This window comes from Mus pahari, chromosome 10, assembly GCF_900095145.1.
Source record: "Mus pahari chromosome 10, PAHARI_EIJ_v1.1, whole genome shotgun sequence".
Taxonomy (NCBI): Eukaryota; Metazoa; Chordata; class Mammalia; order Rodentia; family Muridae; genus Mus; species Mus pahari.
In genome coordinates, this window is record NC_034599.1 from 19,665 (window position 1) to 37,445 (window position 17,781).

At 36.3% G+C, this 17,781-nt stretch overlaps 1 protein-coding gene and 1 non-coding gene across 7 annotated transcripts in view; both read left to right on the forward strand.

The window, feature by feature from the left end:
- The window catches only part of Alkbh8 (alkB homolog 8, tRNA methyltransferase), a 49,783-nt gene that overhangs the window by 14,482 nt on the left and 17,520 nt on the right, over positions 1 to 17,781 (forward strand). For all 6 annotated transcript variants that reach the window (XM_029543641.1, XM_021207109.2, XM_021207110.2 and 3 more), the window contains 3 exons: positions 9,883 to 9,989; positions 15,506 to 15,657; positions 17,312 to 17,568. In XM_029543641.1, the coding sequence (XP_029399501.1) occupies positions 9,883 to 9,989; positions 15,506 to 15,657; positions 17,312 to 17,568 (516 nt within the window). The remainder of the gene's footprint in view (positions 1 to 9,882; positions 9,990 to 15,505; positions 15,658 to 17,311; positions 17,569 to 17,781) is intronic.
- LOC115064885 lies at positions 2,681 to 2,810 on the forward strand. The gene has a single exon (XR_003844709.1). It is a non-coding gene; the product is annotated as a small nucleolar RNA SNORA24 (small nucleolar RNA).

Sequence of the window (17,781 nt, forward strand, 5' to 3'; positions counted from 1 at the left end):
AGAGAGAGAGAGAGAGAGAGAGAGAGAGAGAGAGAGAGAGAGAGAGAGAGAGAAAGGGCATTACACTTTAATTACTTCCAGAGTGGGAAGTTTTTAGTCTCTCATTTGAGATGTCTGAAGTTTTATCTTATAGTTCATTCGATGCTATGAAAAATCTGTTCATTTATGTATACATTTCACATTAGCAGTTAAGGGAAATCCAGATGTTCTCTAGTGCAGTTTGGCCACCTTTTGACCTACCTTTGCATCCTTGACACCTAGTGGCAAAAGATAATAGCTGCAGGAAGTAGACTAATGACAGAACTGAAGTTCACAAACCTGGGAATTTTATTCATCTTTTTTTCCTGTTTTTTAGTCTTGGTCTCTTTGTCCTTGAGCTCCCTCTGTAGAGCAGGCTGGCCTGGAACTTAGAAAGATCCATCTGCCTCTGCTTCCTGAGTGCTAGAGTAAAGACATGTCATGTACCACCACACCTACTCACATGACAGATCTTTTTATTTAAGTACCTTGAGTCAGACCTTTTAGACACTTCAGCAGAGGATTATTTCTGCCCTTCCAGGTCAAGGAAAGGCCCATATTACTCAGTGCTTAATTTCTGTAGTTGCAAGCTGCTAACCATGTAAAACCATGATTTAAACTGGTGAATGTGAGCCCCTCAAGGTACAGTATGAATTACTACTCTGACAACCAGGCTCAGCTTCTTGGGGCATGTAAGTCATCAGCCCCCAACCCCATACTACTCTAGTGGCCTTACTGGCCGTTTCCAGCTCCTGGAGATGCAGGTAGCAATCTATGCCTTACAGAAAAAGAACACAAGATCTGGCCACAAAATCCCATCAATTTCTGTGTTTTTCCCACTATCAGGGCGCAGAATCCTACTAATCTACTTGCTCTAAGCTCAGGCCACAGAATATCAGTAATTTGTAAGCATGCCCTAAAATCAGTCTATAAAATCCCAACAGTCCCAAGCCTCCCTGGAAACCTCCCCCCCACCCCCGACTTAGAAACCCTACATAAAATCTGCCTCCTGCTTAGTCCTTTGCTGCTTCCTTCGTGAGCAGAGGTAATCACCCTTCTGTGTCTTTCTCAGTAAATCTCTTGTGTGAAGTTTCTTGGGGGCATGAGTTTGTGGTATTCCTCAGTTCCCAACTACTAGGATACCCTTCCCCTTAGAGCTGTAATACTTATAGTATTAGCAGCAAGTTACACATGAGCTTTCAGACAGAAATAAAGGAAAATAAATTCAGAATAATTTTTGAAATATTGAGATCATCTGGTCTAACTAGAGGTTGCTTGAAAATCTGATGACTGCTGGAGGCAAATACTATTTTTTGTCTGTCCTCCTCTTGTCCTCTTTGTCCTTCCTCTCTGTCTCTTTCCCTATATCAATATAGTTCCCATCTCTATAGTTTAAGTACTTTGGCTTCTTAATGTTTACTGTATTCTTGTGATCATCTTGATGCTGTGGTTGAAGAAACAGTAATGTTTGTTGGATACAGTAAAACCATCTTTTCATTTACATATATGGATTCTTTATTTAGAACTTTTTGGAAATAGCATGGGAGAAAAAACAAAAGTTCTTTTTCCATGTTGCTGATTCTTTCTTGTAGTTTTAGAGGAAATTCCCTGAGTTTTCTTCCCAAAGTTGAGAAATCAGAAAAAGAACAATGGGAGATCAATCTGTTTTCAACACCCTACTGAGAAAAGTGATTGCAGACCTCACTATAATGTCTGTGGCTATGTGGACCTCTGAATTACAAAACACTGTCCTGGTTCCCAGCCCAGACTCTGCTTAAAGGAGGAGGCTACCTTGTAGTGTTGGACTGGAAGTATTCTGTTAAATCCTACAAACTGGCTTGTTCTGAAAAGGATTAAAGAAGAGGGCAGGGACAAGTGAGCCTGGCTACAGGCTAATGGATAAGCCAGCATTTCTGCTCTCCTAGGAAGCTATCAGCAAGGGGGTAGGTAAAAGTTACAACTGTGCTTTCTGTTTCTCCTTGAAAAATGTACTTTGCTCCCCAGGAAATAATGAAAATGTGCAGGAGCGAGGGAAGTTGACTGTTCCTTCCCAACACCTCCAAAGTCACTGAAATGGTTTAATTAAAGATGGTAAGATGGGGAAATCTTGTGCTTTGTTTAAACTGAAATCACTTCGATCATTATTTTCATTTGTCATCTCTTAAGATGTGGTTTTCAGCTACTGGTGGAATGATAGTTTTTGGTTAAAACTTTCTTTTAATAACTAGAGAGAATACATGTTACAGTTATGACAGGAATAGATTTTATCTTAAAAGAGAGTTTGAGGGTAAATAAATCTTTGACATTTTGAAAATTTGAAAGTTAACTTTTCAGATTATTATGCTATTTAAAATAAGGTTCTAAATCTGAGCTTTTATTTTATTTATCAAGTGGGATTAATAACATTAATTTCTTTTTATTAATTTTTTATTAGATATTTTCTTTATTTACTTTTCAAATGTTATCCCATGACATTAATTTCTTAGACAAAGGATTATGGTAGGAATAAAATGAGTTAATCTTGTGAAAATGGTTTTCAAACTGAGACCCATCCATATAGAGTGAAAAGGCCTGGTCCATTAGGAATACTTGTTTTAAGCTGGAAGCATATGTTCTCATCCTTGGCATCATCAGTTGTTTTAAGAGATTTTCTATAATTCCATTTAGTGGACCTTTGGAACCTAGCTGCTGTAGTGGCTTGCTTTTCTAGCCACAGAAGAGCAGATTCTTGTTTACTGTGAAACCTGTCACCATTTATTTTGTATCAGATTCTTACTTGCATAGTAACCTTCTTCACTGCAAGGAGGTTCTGGGATGCTAGGCTATTGAGTGTTTGAAAATGTTTCAGTACCTAACATTTAGTGTATACCTGCCTATAGAATAGTGTACAGGCTTCATAGCGAATCTATGGCTACCTGTATTTATGGTAGAATTCATAGCTGCCTATTGACTAGTGTACTGTGTCTATATCAGCTTTCTGTCTCATTGGAATAAAATTTTCAGCAGTATCATTGTTTTGTATTTTATGCCATTGTTTTGCCTTTTTTTCTTGCCACCTAAAATCCAAGATAAGTATTTATATTACTTTTTCTCCTTTCCTGGGAAATTTCTAAGATCACTTTTAATAAATTTTCTAATTCAAGGTGTTCCTAGGAGATTTTTCTTCATTTTAATCTAAGTCTCATTTAAATAGCTTAATTTTATTACTATCCTAGGTCTTAGGATATTTCTAAAAATGTAGTGTAAGTCAGAAAAATGTTGTCAGACATGCTAGTTTATATATTAATCCCAGTACTCAAGAGGTGAAACTCAGAAGATTGGTATGAATTTTGGGCCAGCCTGGCCTTTAGAGTGAGACTCTGTTACAAAATCAATCTGAAAACAGTAGTGTACATCTTATAGAGAGCCAAATAGCTTTGCTTTTTTCAGATATATTTGTATTGCTTCTACAGCTAAATTGTGGTCATCTTAAATGCAATTGTACCTTTGGAATTACCTCATTATGTACAAATACATTTCTTTATATGTATTCATGTGAGAATTTTTTAGCGGCAAATAAGAAAAATTACAATTACACAGTAAGTTAAGTTGATATTTCAGATAACAAGATGTTGTTTGAAGACTAGATCATGCACAAGGTCTAGCTTAGTGAGATACTAGCAAGGGATATGCAAGTATACTAGATACCCTGTATAGTTTCATTTAGGTGTTCTTTCACCAATAGGTTTGTTCTGGTATAATCTGCAGCCTGTCTTTTCTGGTCATGTGTGTTTTGCGTAATACCCTTACCATAAACTTCCTTGAGATAATGAGCTAGGAATGTTGAGCTCATAATCAGTTTGGCAAATGCCATAAGAACTCACTCAGCTGGAGATAACAATGATCATTTATTTAATGTGCAAAATATGTACCAAGTTGTTATTATAAATTAAAATTTGACCAGGGCATAACTTGAAAACACTGAAACTAAAAATTATGGAGATGGGTTTTTTTTTTCCTTTTAACAATATTTAGTTTGTATAGTAACTACTACTTTTTAAACAATGAGTTATATGGACTTTATCTTGATACTATTTTCTGGTAAAATATGATGACATAGTAATGAAAAAAATTTACTTGACTTTTACAACTTTATTCTAAAAAGAGCCTCTAGCCTACATACTTTGAAGTTTTTATCAATTTGTTTTTGCTTGTTGTTTGTTTGTTGGGATAAGGTCCTACTCTGTCGAGTTGGCTATCATGGAACTCACTAGCCCAGGTTGGCTCTGAATTAGTGGTAATTCACCTGCCTCAACATCTGAGTGCTTGGATTACAGGTGTGAGTCATCATACTGGCTGTTGGCAATGATTTAAATAATTCTTAGGCATCCCTTTTGTCAACTTTAGAAGTCTTGTAGTATTATTTGTTAGAATTTGTAACTTTAATTTGCTTATATTTGTATTACATTTGCTAGTTTTGTTTTTGTTTTTGTTTTTGTTTTTTTGACATCAACATTCACTAAAAGAACTGAAACTGGGCAGGGATAGTAGCTGATGTTGAACATAGAAAACTTCATTACGTTACTAATTTTATAAAATCCGCATTCCCTCTGGTTTTGCATTCAAGGTCATGATCACTTTAGAATCAGCAAACATTCTTCTTTTTTTTTTTTTTTTGAAGATAATTTTGTAATTATTTTATGTACAGAAAATGTAGTGTACATTTAACCCAGTTTGGTGGTAAGTTCTTTAGCCTTTGCCTTTTCCAGATTGACAATGCGAGCCGCAGACTTGGGACCCAGGACCTTGCCTCCCCAGTGATGATGGATCTTGTCATATCTGTCATTATAATTGGTCCTAATAGCTTCCACCAGCTTAACCAGAGCACACTTGACTTCTGAGTTAACCTGTGTGAAGGCAACAGTGCTGCATGTCTTCCTGTGGACCAGGCACCCCAGCCTGGCCTTTCCCTTGATGATGCAGTAGGGCACACTGCCTCCACCACCACCACCACCACCACCACCCCCACACACACACACATCTTTCGACACAGGGCAGGCAGGAAAACCACCAGCTCAATGGGGTCTACATCATGGGCAATCACCACCAGCTGAGCCTTCTTGTTCTCCACCAAGGTGGTGACTGTATTGACTCCTGCTTGGAGGACAGGTAGTCTCTTAGTTAGGACCTCTCTTTGTTAACAGCTTTCTTCTCAGCACAGGCCAGTAGCCTTTGCTTCTTCTCTTGCTTTGTCTCCGGCCTATATTTGTGGACAAGTTTAAGTAGCTGAGTAGCTGTTTGCCTGTCCAGGGCCTGAGTGAACTGATTAATGGCAGGAGGTACTTTGAGCATCTGCAGCCTTATGTAGCTGGGCCATTTGAGGAAGCGTGCTGGATCTCTTTTGGGCTGGATGTCCTGCCCAATGCCGAAGTTCTTGGGTCTTTCCTCAAACAAAGGATTGACCACCTTTTGGCCTGTTTCTTGTCAACAGCAGGTGTTGGGGTCACCTTCTTCCCCTTAGCCTTCTTTCCATTGACCATCTTGCTCGGGTGGTGGAGAGAGCATCAGCAAAAATTCTTGACATGTATTTTAAGGATTCTAACTGTTTGTGGCATTGAGCTTTGAACCCAGGGCCTCACTCATGCTAAGCTGTGCTACTGAGGTATGTTGGCAGTCCCTATAACTTTGTTCTGATGTGTAATGTATTGCATCCTATGCTTTCTTTTGAACCAACTTTTAAAAGGGGAGATTAACACAAATGAGCTCATGTGATAATGAAGCTCATAAGTAATTGTCTCCCACACTCAAGTTAACACATGCAGCCACCATCCTCCTATGTTTCCATAGGCACTGTTTCCTTCAGTAATATGACAAAAAGGAAAGTGTTTCTAGCTAAACTTCTAGACATTAGAACATCTGATGTCCTAAAAGCATTTTAGCTTATCTTCCTCAAGATTTCATGTACTATTGCCTTTCACTGGTTCTCAACCTTTTGAATGCTGTGACCCTGTAATACAGTTACTCATGTAGTAGTGACTCTCAGCCATAAGGTTTTTTTTCTTGCTACTTCATAGTTGTATGTTTGCTACTATTGCGAATTATAATGTAAATATCTATTTCTGATGGTCATAAGGGGCTGTTCAACCCCCAAAGGGATTGTGATCCACAGGTTGAAAACCAATGTGCTGTTTTCTTTTAGTTTTGAAGGTACCTTTGGCATATTTCAAGACTTTTTCCTTTTATCTTTTTGTTTCTTATAGTTATATTATGATGGGTTATTTATTCTCTCAATACTGATGAGTAGTTTGAATATTCTATGTTGGGTTTATTGGGTTTATTGAATCTGCGGGTTAGATTTGTCCATCAGTTTTGCACAGTTGTTAGGTAGTGTCTCTTCATTCCTCTATAATCTTTATTTTTACTTTTTCTTGTTTTCTATATTTTGTCTCTCTATACTTTACATAAGAAACAAAGTGGTTGTTTCCACTAACAAGTTTTAAAATGTGTTTATCTTTGTGTATATAAGTGTGAGTACATATAATAAAAGGGTTCACATGTGAAATCAGAAGACAATTCTTGAAACCCGGGGATTGGTTGTTTCCCTACAAGTAATTGTTTATTTTTATCTAATTTGTAATTAGATTCATTTATATTTGTTGTACTATTTTTCTGTTTTTTTATGTATCTGTTTGGTGTTTCTTTTCCTTTCTGTTTTCTGGTAAAATGTTTAAGCTTAGTATTTGCATATATGAGCTTGTGAGTATCTTTGTCTTATAGCCCAAGTTTGATACTTAAATATTAGTGGTTCCTGTGGTTTGTTTTGCTTCCTTCTAAGCCATCTTTATCCAGCGCACACAGTGTCACTTATTGTGACTCAGAATATGTGAGATCAAGACCAGCTTTCTGTATTTATAGAAAGCTCACAGATATTTTGTCGATTGTGTTATTTGCTGGGACAACTGACCTTTGAGCTAGATAATGCTGGAATTCTGTATAATGTAGGGGTGGTTCTGATGCCAAGATCCTGTTCTTCAATTGGTTCATGATCTGTCAGTAAAGAAGCCATGGACCAGTTGCTAAGTGGAAGGAATAGACAGGACTTCTGGGTCCCTGAGGTAAATGGAGAGATGCAAGGGAGGAGAGGGGAGTTCACAATGCTTCTGATGGAGAAAAGTTGACCAGCCATGTGAAGTTTCATACAGAGTGGACACACAGGCTGCTCCTACAGATGGGCTATTGGAGGTGTCTAGCTGGCACTAGAGGTAACTGAGCAACTAAAGCTCAGGGCAGATGGAGGGGTGCAGAGATAAGAATATTGATGAGAGCACAATTTTCCAGGTGGGATATGGTAGCACCCAGCAACTACTATGAAATTCAACTACTATGTGTCTGTGTCTTTTATCCATGAATTCAAGAGAAGCTAGGTGGGAGCTGGTAGTATGTCCCATTCCCAGAGTTTAGGCTGGGTAGCAAAAGCTACACACAACATTATAGCATGTTAATGGTTTTCTTTTTTTATTTTTGTGAGGTTGTTTGTTTGTTTCTTTTTTTAATATGCATAGGTGTTTTTGCCTCATGTTTGTGTACCACATTCAAGAAGTGCCTGTCTCCACAGAAGAGGTCATTGGATCCCTGCAAATGGTTCTATGCTATGTGGTTGCTAGAAATCGAACCTGGGTCTTCTGGAAGCATAGTCAGTGTTCTTAACCACTGACCCATCTTCCTAACCCCTACATTTATATTCTTTTAAACAAAGAATAGGAATAAAGTAGAGTAAACCCCAGATGGCAATTTTAATCAATATTTGATTACTTTTCCAACATAGTATTAGAAATTACAAAGGTAAAGCCTATGTGAGTGTCTTCAGATCTTTATATGCTGGTACTGAGAGTAGGCTAAGAACTCGATAAGCCAGACTTGGATTTTAACTCTTCCTTATTTGTAAGTTAATGACCCCAAACCAGTCCTTAACAAAACATTTTAGAAGGTAGATGCTTCATAGATGTAGTGGCAAGGACAAAGCAATAATGTCCTTTAGCAGTAAGAAATCTATACTTCTCATAACCTTGTGCTATTGGTTACTCAGGTTTGCTGCATAAAATATTGATTGTGTATATCAGGACAAATGTTTCAAACTATTTAGTTTCACATTTATGTTCTTGTCAGTACTTATTATTTGCTTAGATTTCTGTTTTAAAAACCATTACCATCCTTTGATGCTGGGGAGCGTGTTTGAGTTTCACAACTAAATGTATGGTGTATTTCTAAAGTGCTGAATGTTGGCTATAAATTGTGACCTTTAGGTGAGGGAGAGCTTACCCCTTGCACTCAGTTTTGCGATCTTGATACCTTGTACAATGACTGATAAATATTTGTTGATGAATGAATTGGAATCTCATTTTCTAAAGTCCTTCCCACTCACAGCATGGAGTTTCATTTAATTCACAGATGATCATCTCTAATGAAAATAATTTTGTTCACTATTTTGTCCTCTTATGTAGACCTTAGCTTAATCAGAAAATTGGAAACTATACATTGGTTTAAAGTAAGCCATGAGGGTTTTCTCCTTTCTCTCAACAATTTCTTATAAATACTTTCATACGAAAGAGTTGAAAGAATTGTAAACATCCCTAAGCCTGCTCCATCGCTCCTGCAGTTAACATTTATTATATTTGCTTTAGTCAGATATCACTCTTTCTCCATCGGTTTGTTACTGTGTTTTATATTTACACATTTCAAGCCAATCACAAATAAGCACACTTCATCTATACAAACCAGATTTATGTATTATTTATAAATAGAGTGATTTTAGAATACAACTATATGAAATTATTTGTGGATATTTGGGGAAAATGTATAAAATTTACTCAGTTATCTTGCTTTACTATATTTATATTGAAACAAAATGGAAACAAGTATGTACTTGTCCAATTCATTATTATTTAGAGATAGTTTTTATACATATTATCTAGTCTTTTGTGCAGTATTATTATTCAGAATAACAGTGATATTCACTGACATTTATTAAATTTTTTTCCAGCTACTGTGCCAAATTCTCTTTATCCTACTTATATTTTCTGATCACATTTTAATTTTAATAGGTGATTTGTTCACATAAAATTTTTGTTTTTAGTTCTATGCTACACTGTTTAAATTCTGTTTCTTTGGCTACTGCTGTCTATAGTCTGAAATCTCTGGTATTTTATGGGTTCCTAAGACAGAAAACACCTTCTTGGACATTGTATTTTTGCAGGGCCATTTAGAATATTTGAATGTAACTCAGAAAAAGATTTTCTGTTTTCTTTGCTTTGTTAGTATCTAATTCCAGTGTGTTGTATCAGAGTACCACATAGACTCTGAATCTAATAATTATTTTTCCCTTAAATTATTGTTTATTAACAGTCTATGAATAATAAAAATATGCTCCTTTTTCATATTTGCTATGTGCCAACCACCATGGTTTATAATTTTTATTTATTATTTAACTTATGCAGCAATCATGTTAAGGATTAAGGAAAAAAAGATGCAGAGAGGCTCACTTACTATTAAAAATGGCTCCTAAACTGAAGAGCCAGACAAGGAGTGTTTCAGCAGTGTGACACTGCTTTAGTGTTTCTGATGCTCTGATCCTATTACTTTTACTGGGGGTAATTCTTAGAAATGTGAATTTCATATTTTCCCAGTCTCAATCTCAATACAAAAGTATGCTACCCCAGAGGGTCACCTATCTTTATTGTATTGTGTTAGAGTAAGTTATAGCTTTATTATATTTTAATGTAGAACTAAAGTCAGCATAAATGAATTATTCTTAATCCCTGTAGTATATGAAAGAAAACTCATAACCTTTCTTGGTGCTAACCTTTCCATTTTTGTCTTTGCTCCAAGATTGTTATGGATTTCAAGCACCCTGAGGGTGTCACAGTACAAGTTATGTTACCTCGTCGGAGTTTGCTGGTGATGACAGGAGAATCTAGATACCTTTGGACTCATGGGTGTGTATTAAGATGAATTTGGTGACTTTCTGCCTAGTAAAACTTCTCATTTTTCTTTGTTGTACTATCTGAACTGCTGAAGCCATGTCCTATGCTATACATCAAATCACTTGGGTACAGTCTCCTAGGATATATGCAAAGTTTTTTTCTTTTTCTTTTTTAATACACTACTTTTATATTTTGAAAAGACTTCAATTTTAAAGAAATCGTGTAAATATATTAGGGCACACTCCTTTCACTTTTCACCTATAATTCTCAGTTGTGAACACTTTCTATGTATTTTATTTTTCTCACATATTATCATTGCTTTTACTTGATCATCTAAGAATAACTTATCATGATTCTTCATTTTGGTGAAAATGTATGTTTACCTTTTTTTAGGAAGGAACATTATACTGTTAGAATGTATGTGTCTGAGAGAAAGTATTTATGTATATGTGTATAAAAATAATTAAAATATTGCTGAATTTTACATGTATTCTTTTTTGCTTATAAATTTTAGCTGACATATTTAAAATATTCAAGAAAATGATTATGTTATTGTATTAGTAACTTGTCTTACATTTTATTTATTTATTTAAAATAGATTCTTCTCTTATACAGTAATCCTATGCTCAGTTTTCACTTCATCCACTCCTCCCAGCTCCCTTCCATCTCCACTTTTGCCCCAGATCCTCTTCCTTTCTGTTTCCTCTTTAGAATAGAGCAAACCTCCAAGACACTATGGTCAAATAGGGAAAAACAATGTACAGTAAGATAGAGAAAAAGAAAAAAAAACACCCTCATATTGGTGTTGTACAGTGCAAACCTATAGCATGAAAAGAGTCTCAAGATCAGGCAAAAGAGTCAGAGATATATATACTCGATCCCACTGTTAGGAGTCCCATAAAAACACCAAACTAAAACCCATAACAGAGGATCTGGTTCAGACCTGTGCTTGCCATTTCAGTGTCTGTAAGCCCATATGAGCCTGTCAATATCTAGTGCATTGGGTTCCCAAGGATAGAGCTGTATTACGAGGACACAGTGGGTACAAAGCCATAGTCAGCCAATGTATACTTTATTCAAAGTTTCAACATCTTTTATACAGAAAACATCATAAAAATTTCCCACAGTTTCTCATTCCTACCAGGTGCTGTTTACCTAGCAATAGCTTATCATGGTTCAAAGTGACCTCCTTGCAGACTGAAAAATCTATCAGCAGTCCCACTCTTTGGTGTGATGTCTAATTAAACTATAAGCAAAGTTACTTTCTCATGAGAAAATGAACATGAAAGCCCTTTTCTCAGGTTTGCAACTTACTTGGTAGGACACCAGGATTCTGTGCTTGAGAAACTATGCTTCTTTGTTTTGTTTTGGGTTTTTTTGTTTTGTTTTGTTTTGTTTTGTTTTGTTTTACATCTTATCTCTGATTTCTCTATATGTTTTAAATATTAACCTCTACCTTATATGAAGTTAATAAATATCTGTTTCCATTCTGTAGGCCGTTGCTTTGTCTGAATGACACTGTCCTTAGCCTTACAGAAGGTTTTGATTTCATGAGGGCCTACTCATTAATTATTGATCTTATTGCTTGCACTATTGGTATTCTGTTAAGAAAGTTATGTCTTGGGCTGGCGAGATGGCTCAGTGGGTAAGAGTGCTGACTGCTCTTCTGATGGTCCTGAATTCAAATCTCAGCAACCACATGGTGGGTCACAACCATCTGTAATGGGATCTGACACCCTCTTCTGGTGTGTCTGAAGTCAGCTACAGTGTACTTATTTATAATAAAAAATAAATCTTAAAAGAAAAAAAAAGAACAACACACAACAACTACAAGGAAGGCGGAAGTGATGAATTGGGGTGGGTGGGAATAGAAGGAGGAAGAGAATACAGGGAGAGACTATTGTGGATATCCCCAGGGCTAATTATATTTGATATTAATTCCATTCTCCTGTGAGGGATTGTGAATGAGGAATATATATAGATTAATGGATATTATTTTGTTAAAATCTTTCTGGGTCTCTGACCTGGGTTCTTTTTCTTTCTTTATTCTTATTATTCTTTGGTTTAGTCATTTTATAGCAGCATAGATTTCCTGGATATTTTGTGTCAGGAATTTTTTTTAATTTAACATTTATTATTATGATTATGTATTTCTTCTGTCAGATCTTCAGTGTCTGAGTTTGTCTCTTTTATCTGTTGTATTCTGTTGGTGAAGCTTCCTGTTCTCATTTCTAAATTTTTCATTTCCAGAATTTCGTCAGTTTGTGGTTTCTTTTTTGCTTCTATTTCCATTTCCAGGTCTTGAATAGTATTGTTTCCTTCAACTGTTTATATTTTTCTTGGCTTTTTAAAGGGATTTATTCATTTCCTCTAATTGTTTGTGTTTTCCTCGCTTTCTTTGAACAATTTATTCATTTCTGCTTTAAAGACCTTTATCATCTTTATGTATTTGTTTTTAAGGTCTTTTGCTTTGGCTTTGGCTATATTGGAATATTCAAAGCCTGCTGTGGTAGAATAACTGGGCTCTGTTGGAGACATATTGGCCTGGCTGTTACTAATTGTGTTCTTAAGCTGGTGGCACCTGGGTTAGGTGTGTTGTAGGGTCAATGTTTTATTTTTTGGTTTCTGTTTCTTCTCTGGATTTTTAGAGAATCTTTTGACTGATTTGCCATTTTTTTTTTTTTTCTGGTTTTCTAAGCTGGTATGTTCATGGGGAATGTTTGCAGTAGTCCACAAGTCAGTTTCAGCACTAGGAGTGACCCTAGGAGTATTGGGTCTTGGGGAAGACAGAAGAATTGGCATTCCTCCTTGTTATCTGGCAGGCATAGCCTGTGGGAGAGCAGTGTGTCTTCCTGAGTTGGGGGTAAAGCACAGTGTTGAGGTGGGTATAGGAGCCCAAGAGGGAATGTTCTTTGAGTTCCAGGGAGGCGAGGACAGGAGGAAAGGGATGTTGTAGCTAGTATTCTCTTGTTGCACTAGAGTTGACCCTGAGAATTTTATTGGAGAAGCAGAGTACAGAAGGTTGTCAGGAACCATAATGGGACAAGCTAATAACTAGCTAGTGATCATCCTGAAGTTGCCTGCCTCGGATTATTATATAATCTGCGACAGGTGAGCCCTCATTAAGCAAGGCTGTGAGGGATTCATTTTACGAAAGATTCCTGCTATTAATATGCTTTTCCTGTTATTATTAAACATATATAACAATCACTAAGTAGCACACCCCTCTGAAGCAGATCTCCGCAGATCCATGAAGATGTACTATCTTGTAGTGATGCTATATAGACAAATAGATGACTTAAGTTATAATGATGATCCTATAAGGATTCCTAAAATTATATCTGTGATTATTAAGCTCTTTTATTAATGGGGCTGCTTTTCTGATAGTCAAAGCTGCAATGAGAACTCTGCCAGTCTCCCAAGCGTCACCAGTTAATTGCTCTGAGATGGTAACCAGACTTTCTCCTACCCAGAGCACATTCCAAGATGTTGTAAAACAATTAACTAAAGGCCATTAAAAGGGAACTAATGATTTATTATAGGTGTTAGGACAGAAGATAAAATATCGACTGGGTTTATCTATACAAAACTTCACTAATAACTTGGTTAGAGTTTTAAACCTTCAGTGACCCTGTGGAGCTGAGAGAGATAATGGATGTTTAACAAGATAATTACTCCTAATGGATATGCATGTAAACATTGCTGTTGTAAACTTCTATTTCAATTTATGATTTGATTTTTTGTGTGAACTTGTGATGAACTTTGTAACATGTGATCATGTATTCTGAAAGATGTATAAGTCCAGAGGACAAAGAGAAGCTAGAATCATCAATAGAAGAGACTTTTTTGCCTTTCCCCACTTAGACTAGAATCTTTTCCCTTTTCCCCACTTAGAGAATATTTCCTTTTCCCCACTTAGGATCTTTCTGCTTTTCCCCTTAGATGGCTTTCATAGGAAACTTTTTACAAGGTAGTAATAAACTTTATAATCACTTTTCTAAGTGTCTTCTCTTCCTGTGACTTCAGACTAGCAGGCTGAAAATTAGAGCCCAGCAGTTCCTGCTGAGATAGAACAAAGGCTGCATTAATTAATCCTCCACTGTTAGGCTACAGGTGTTAATAGCCAAAGTCAGCAGTCTTTTACCCTCAGAAAGAGCAGAAGGTCTGTAGGCATCCTATCTGTCTTTCAGGAGTAGTTTGTGGTTGAACAGGGCTGTTTGCCTGTTTGTCACAGTTGGGGGCTGTGACATAGCAAAGAGGTGAAAACCAGGGGAAGGGGGGATGGTGGGGTCCACAGAGATGTGGATGGTGTGGAGGAGAAGCTGCAGCGCGTATTCTGTTGCAGCACTAGAGAAGCAACCTTGAGAAGGTTTAGGAATTTGAATCAAACAAAATAGATGGTCTGATTTTGATGTTTTTTCATGGCCATTTAAATATTGGCACTTTAAATAAGTGCAGTCTAAGCCATTATTCCAAGTATTTCTAGAATTCAGAGAAAAAGCATATTCTCTCTCTCTCTCTCTCTCTCTCTCTCTCTCTCTCTCTCTCTCTCTCTCTCTCTTTGGTCCAGGCTCTTTTTGTTGCCACTCATTCTTAAACTTTTTAAGAATAATGGCACTTAAAGTATTCTATTCTATTTCAATCTATAGCATCTCCTGAAATGATTTTTGGTTGGGTTTTCTAAAAAAAGTAACTTGGCAGGTCAGGACCAAAGTATGCTACAAAAATCACACCATGCAACACATTTTACATTAAGGATTTTTTGGTTTGGGGAGCAAGGGAAGTGAAAGTCTGTCTGTCTCAGAGTTGGGACATAAAAGAAACAGAGACAGAAAGACAGAGAAAAAGAGCAGGCCATGATAGTAGGGACCTTTTAAAGGGTGCACATGCCACACAGGCAGCTGGTGATGAAATAGCTGCTGGTGCTGAGTCCCTGGAATTTCGCTGGGATTAACAATTTGTTCACTTTTTTTTTTTAATTGAAAATGTATTATGCCAGTAGTGATTTCTGAAAGTTTGTATTGTCACTCCTGTTTAATGCTGGTATAGGATTGTATATTCTTTATAATGTTTTTAGGAGAAAGAAAAATAAATCTCAACATTATTTTTGAAGGTTGCTGTTGGTATTACTGATTGACTGTGTGAGTGTGTGTGCACAAGTATGCACACTTCAGAAAGAGATGAAGGGAAAGGTGGGAGGTATTCAGAAATGGGGAAAAGACTGATATAGAAAGAAAAACAAACAGGATATCAACGATTGAAATGTTAATTAAGATCTTTTGTGAAAGGGAGAAAACACTAAAGTAAGCATGAAAGCATAGGAAGTAAACTTGGTAAAGACCTTTTGATTTTTATTTTGGAGAAAACAAAAACAGGATTCCAACCTGCTATATGTAAATTCTTTCCCAAGTACATTGTAGTTTGTGGAGTGTTAGAGATGTTAAAAGATATATTAATTCCAACATTTGTTATGTTTCTTAAGATATTGGTTTCACTATAATGTCAAATAAGTTATTTATTGTTTTCAGAATTACACCTCGAAAATTTGATACCGTCCAAGCGTCTGAGCAATTTAAAGGTGGAATAATCACCAGTGACATTGGAGACTTGACTTTAAGCAAGAGGGGAATGCGAACATCCTTTACGTTTAGAAAAGTGAGGCGAATGCCCTGTAATTGTAGTAAGTCTCCTAATTTCATCTGTGCTGCAACAGAATTAATCTAGTAAGAAAATGCTTTAAGACTACCAGTGCTTAGAGCTTTTTCCTAACTTTCCCAGTGACATCTCCTATACTCTGTTCTGGGTTAGGATTTCCCAGTAATTCTCTGAGCTTACTTCATTGATGTTTATATTCTTTGACGGCAGAGGCTGTATTTTATCATTAAATATGGGAAATAGCTTTAGCATTATTGAAGGCCGAGAAAATGCTTCATTTTTTAAAGTGACATATTAGTATTGGGATTGTGAGGCAATCGTTACTTGTGCAGAAATAGGAACTGAACAAAACAGGGTGCTATTCTGACTTGTTTACTTAAGTATGTTGATCCCTAGATGTATTTCTTGGACTCAACAGAAATTCTTTTTACTTTATAAATGATAATTTGTAATGACAAATATCAGAGAATGCTTTTCATATCACAAGTATCTCAATTTGTGGTAGCCTGCAGTAGTGAGCTGTAATCCTAAAAACATTTTAAATTAAAAATCTTTTATTTCAGGGCTAGAAGATGGTTTAGCTGTAGCTTCTTTCCACTACCCAAATTATCGGACTGTGTCCAGGTCCAAAAGATCTGATACATTTTGGCCTCTACAGGCACCCCTACTCTGTTTGGCATATACAATCAGAAACATATACACATAAATAAAAATACAAATAAATCTTAAAGGACAAAACCTCTTACATCAGAAGATGGTAATCCTGTTGAACAAAACTGTAAAATTGTTGAATTTGTGAGACAAAAGTGAGTGTTTACTTATTTTACTAATGATGACAATAGGTTTATAAAATGTAATACTTTAAAGATGTTTAGTACTGGGTGAATTTCACACTTCTGGCAGCTTTAAAAGGAATCAAAAAGTATAGCCAAGCTCCCCTTGTAGAGCTTTAAAGCTTTAAGCTACTTAAAAATTTGGTTGGAGAGACAAGCTAGTTTTCTTATGCAAATGTTTCTTTGTTGAGGATGGTTATTAATTGAAAATCAAATGCTAAAGCCTTTGGGCTTTCCATTCAGTTTACAGATTTTTCCCTTTTTCCTTGCTCTTGTGATTTTGTGATTTTTTTTCCTTGCTTTTGTGACAATTTCATACTAATTTTGGTCTTTGTTACTCACCATTAGTCCTCTCCTTCCCAAAAAACTTCCTATCACTTACCAGTTTTGTTTCATTTTTGGTTTTATAACTCAATGAGTTTAGTTAGAATTATTTGTTTGAGTATGGGTATAGAATTATTTTCTGGAGCATGGACTATTTCTCATTGGCAAAGTTACCAAAGAAAATGACACTCCTTCCCCCAGCAACCATCAACTAACCTTAGACCCTGTACCATACATGGATTTTTATCTGATACCCTAATATTTTGCATAAAAATTAAAAGTTTATGTTAATTTACTTATTTAATGAATTAATTTGTTTATGATTGATTTGTTAATTAGGTTGAACGATTGATTGATTGATTGAGATGGGGGTTTTACTCTGTAAGCCTAGGCCACATGGAAATCAATATATAATACAGAGTGCCCTCAAATCTTATTGGTCTTGCTGCTCAAACTCTCAAATGGTAGAGTTGTAGGTATGAGCTGCCACACCAGGATGCAGAACTTTTTCTCTTCATATAGGTTACTCCTCAGTCTGCGACCAACAAAGGAAGTCTGCACCTCCATCCCTTCCAGAGAGCAGTAAAGCAGCATTGGAGTTAGAGCAAAAGCATGTCCATCATGTGTACAATGAGATTGCAAGTCACTTCAGCAGCACAAGACATAGCCCATGGCCATGCGTAGTAGAGTTCCTGAAAGCTTTACCAAGTGGTTCCATAGTGGCAGATATTGGATGTGGAAATGGAAAATACCTTGGCATCAACAAGGAGTTATATATGGCAAGTAATTGTGCTACTTTTTTTTTTTTTTAATTTAAAAATAAAATGGAGAGGGGATTGTTCATACTTAACATCATTTCATTCCTCCCTCTCCCGATTCCAATTTCTCCTGTTTCTTTCATTCTTTTTAAACTCCATGACCTCTTTTTTTTTTTTATTTTCTTTATTTACATTTCAAATGCTATCCCGAAAGTTGCCTATACCCCCCCCCCC